We start from the raw sequence: 3265 nt of genomic DNA on the forward strand, positions 1-3265 counted from the left end.
AGCAAATCGATGGTGGTTCGATATCCAATGATCTAGGAGTGAAACATACTTCTCTTTTCTAAAAATATATCAAAGCGTCTTCGATTAGATCGGGATTAGGAATAAAAATAAATTAAAATTGATAAATTAGAGAAATGAATAAAAGGAAGGTTTTCGAAAAGAAAACATAAAAGTTTATGTTGAAATTAAAGGAAAACGATAAAATGCCTTTGACTGGATCAAAAGACTTTAAATTAAAAGTGAACAATGTAGAAATGTAAATTGAACAAAGATGAAGATAAAGAATACTTGGAAAATAAATTTGCTTGAAACGTAAAATTTACAGAAAGATAAACTGAAAGAATGAAAATATGGAAAGAATTCTATAGAAAAGTTACTCGATTGCAGACTCATGAATTTCCTGAGATGTGAGTGTGCTTGAGTGTTTTCTGAATAAAAGTTCCAACCTTTATTTCCTAACACTTCTTAGTATTTATAAACTAATCTTACATAACCGACAATTAATTTACAATTAAATACAAAATTACAAATTTAAAATGCAATCCCTCTTGGTAACCGTTCCTGCCGCATGATTGTAGATATTCCCCATGATTTTCTCGTGTAATAGAAGCCATTAACTTTTCCACTTCTATGACTATTCGACTAGTTCATCGAAAACCTTACTCAATTTCTCAAATTGAATCTCCTATTCGATTAGGCCTACCTGATTAACAAAATAATCGAAATCCAAATCAACGTCAATTACTTCCAACCTCATACTCATGCGTATATCTTTTCGAGAGACTATACCTGACTCATTCCGAATTAATTCACTCTTATCGAAAATATTTTTTCGATCAACAGTTTGTAGGATATAATTTAGGTAATAGTAATAATCAAACACCTTTTTTTCATCTTTAAAGTTTTCCGTCTAATAACAATGTATCATCACATCGAGCAGTTGTTATTTTGTCAAGTGCTTAATCATAGTTCATTATCCAAATGATGTGTCAAAACACTATATATAGCTAGCTGGTTAATATAATTAATTAGTATTAGCATATATGTTAGCGACAGGTAGGTTCGATGTCATTTCAGAGCCAAAAACTTTTATGACACTAATCACTTTCAAATTTCTATGCCTCACTCTTCTCGGCCAATAGGACGGCTTTTGCATATTCTAATGCTTTTAAAATTGAAAGAAAACAACGCACTACTTGCCACTTACTAGCTACTGGATAAAGGAAAAACATTATTCATAATGGTTGATAGATCGTCTAACTTTAATTTTTCATTTCTTAATTAATTTAATCATTTAATTTCTCTCTTTCATAGAAATGACCATATATTATTTTTAGAGTAATAACTAATAACATGTTTATAAATATGATTGATGAACTTACACTTTATATATGATTAACTTTCTACATGTCTCGTTTGAATTTCAGATTTTTGAAATGTAGTAATGAATATTTTTATATTGTATATTTATATTATATTTAAGTCAATAATAATCAATTTTTATGTTTTTTTCATTAAAAATATTGTCTCTTAACATCATTCCAATTCTAAATTTTACTATATCTTTCGTGTGAAGACTAAAAAAAAAAAAACGTAACATCACCTATATTTAATTTTACTGAATAAATTACCATTTGTATTCATAAAAGATATAGATGCTGACAAATGTACCCATATAAGAATAAAACGACAATTATAACCACGGAAGATGGCTTCCGTGTGCCAAGAGTACCCGAACGTTGGTTACACAATTGGTCCGTTAGGGTATTCTTGGCACACAGAAGCTATCTTTCGTGGGTACAATTATCGTTTTATTCTTATATGGATACATTTGTCAGCATTTATATCTTTCATGGATACAAATGATAATTTTACTCTCCCTAGCTCCCACTAACTAACCCTATAATATAGTCTTTAAAATAAAAAATTGTCGAAGTTAAAGCATAATCTAATTTTGTATTTAACATACAACCTAAACCACTATCAATTAATTGATGAATAGAGAAACCAACCACACAAATAATATAATTAGTGACCGGCAATGCAATTCTTGACACACACAAAGCTTGGACTTATTCATTTGTGCACTCATTCATGTAAATATATATTCCACCTACTGCAACCACATACACATATATAATACACTAACATAACACCAAACATATTATAAAAAATAAAAGAAGAAGAAAAAAAATGGACCTAAAAATAATCACTTGGTTTATTTATGGTTTCAAACAATTAAATATATAGACAAAAACCATATATAAAATTATATTGGACACTATTATTTACAACCCAATCATCACTCATCACATATCACCTTGATCGGCATCATCCACCGGAGTTGTAGTCCGGCCCTTCCGCCGAGACTGCCGGCGGTGGCTGCCGCCGAATTTCAACCTTCCAGTCTCCTTAAATCTTTGTTTCTCCGATGGTATAATGTCACATTCAGGTAATGGATTAGGGTACCTTAATGTATCATAACAATAAGAATAGTACATGTAACGCTGCCGGAACCGGCGCATCGCTAGGCGGCGCCTTGGGGTCACGGCAGCATAGTCTTGTGCCTCAAGATCGGCGTGTTGGTCGGAGCAAATGCTTCGGCCGGCCACGGTGGACTCTTCAATAGGGTCAACGGAGCAACCCTTGAGGACTAGGTCTTTAAATTCGGCTATAAAAGGTGCATATTTATAGTTCACTTTGTACTTTCCACCTGAAGTGGCCCAATTTGATGCATCCCAAATTGTTGCATATAATGACATTGGTTTAGATGGGTAATCAGCTCCCATTTCAGCACTTCTTAGCACCTCTCTAATTGGAACTTCATCAATGTAAAATCTGAAATAAATTCATACATAGTCGTTAAAATTATTATTAAACATATTTATGCCTAATTTCAAATTAGAAAAAAGTAAATATATTTTTCTGTCCGGAAATGTTTGGTAACCAAAGAAAATCAGACAAAAACAGCCGTAACTTATCTTATTTAGTATTCATTAATTGTTGCGACAATTAATTAATGTTAAATAAAGCAAGTTTTGGCTGTTTTTTTTGTCTACCTAGCATTACCCTTTTCTGTCTAACAATTTGTTAGAAGGATAAAACATCCCTTCATGGCTTGATAATCTCTAATTCAATGATCAACTATCTAAGTAATTGGTTTAAACGGTTTTGACATATTAATAAATTACTGTTTACGGTAGTTGTTTTATTTACTTAAATAGTTATAAATTAATTAAAAAAATTTTAAATTGTAAAAATTCTT

General features: G+C 31.1%; 1 protein-coding gene across 1 annotated transcript in view; it reads right to left on the reverse strand.

The window, feature by feature from the left end:
- Positions 2057 to 3265, reverse strand: part of LOC107642361 (probable xyloglucan endotransglucosylase/hydrolase protein 30) — a 4688-nt gene continuing 3479 nt past the window's right edge. Inside the window, exon 4 of the mRNA XM_016345686.2 lies at positions 2057 to 2838. Within this exon, the coding sequence (XP_016201172.1) occupies positions 2310 to 2838 (529 nt within the window). The 3' untranslated portion in view covers positions 2057 to 2309. The remainder of the gene's footprint in view (positions 2839 to 3265) is intronic.

Source organism: Arachis ipaensis, chromosome B05 (genome assembly GCF_000816755.2).
Source record: "Arachis ipaensis cultivar K30076 chromosome B05, Araip1.1, whole genome shotgun sequence".
NCBI lineage: Eukaryota > Viridiplantae > Streptophyta > Magnoliopsida > Fabales > Fabaceae > Arachis > Arachis ipaensis.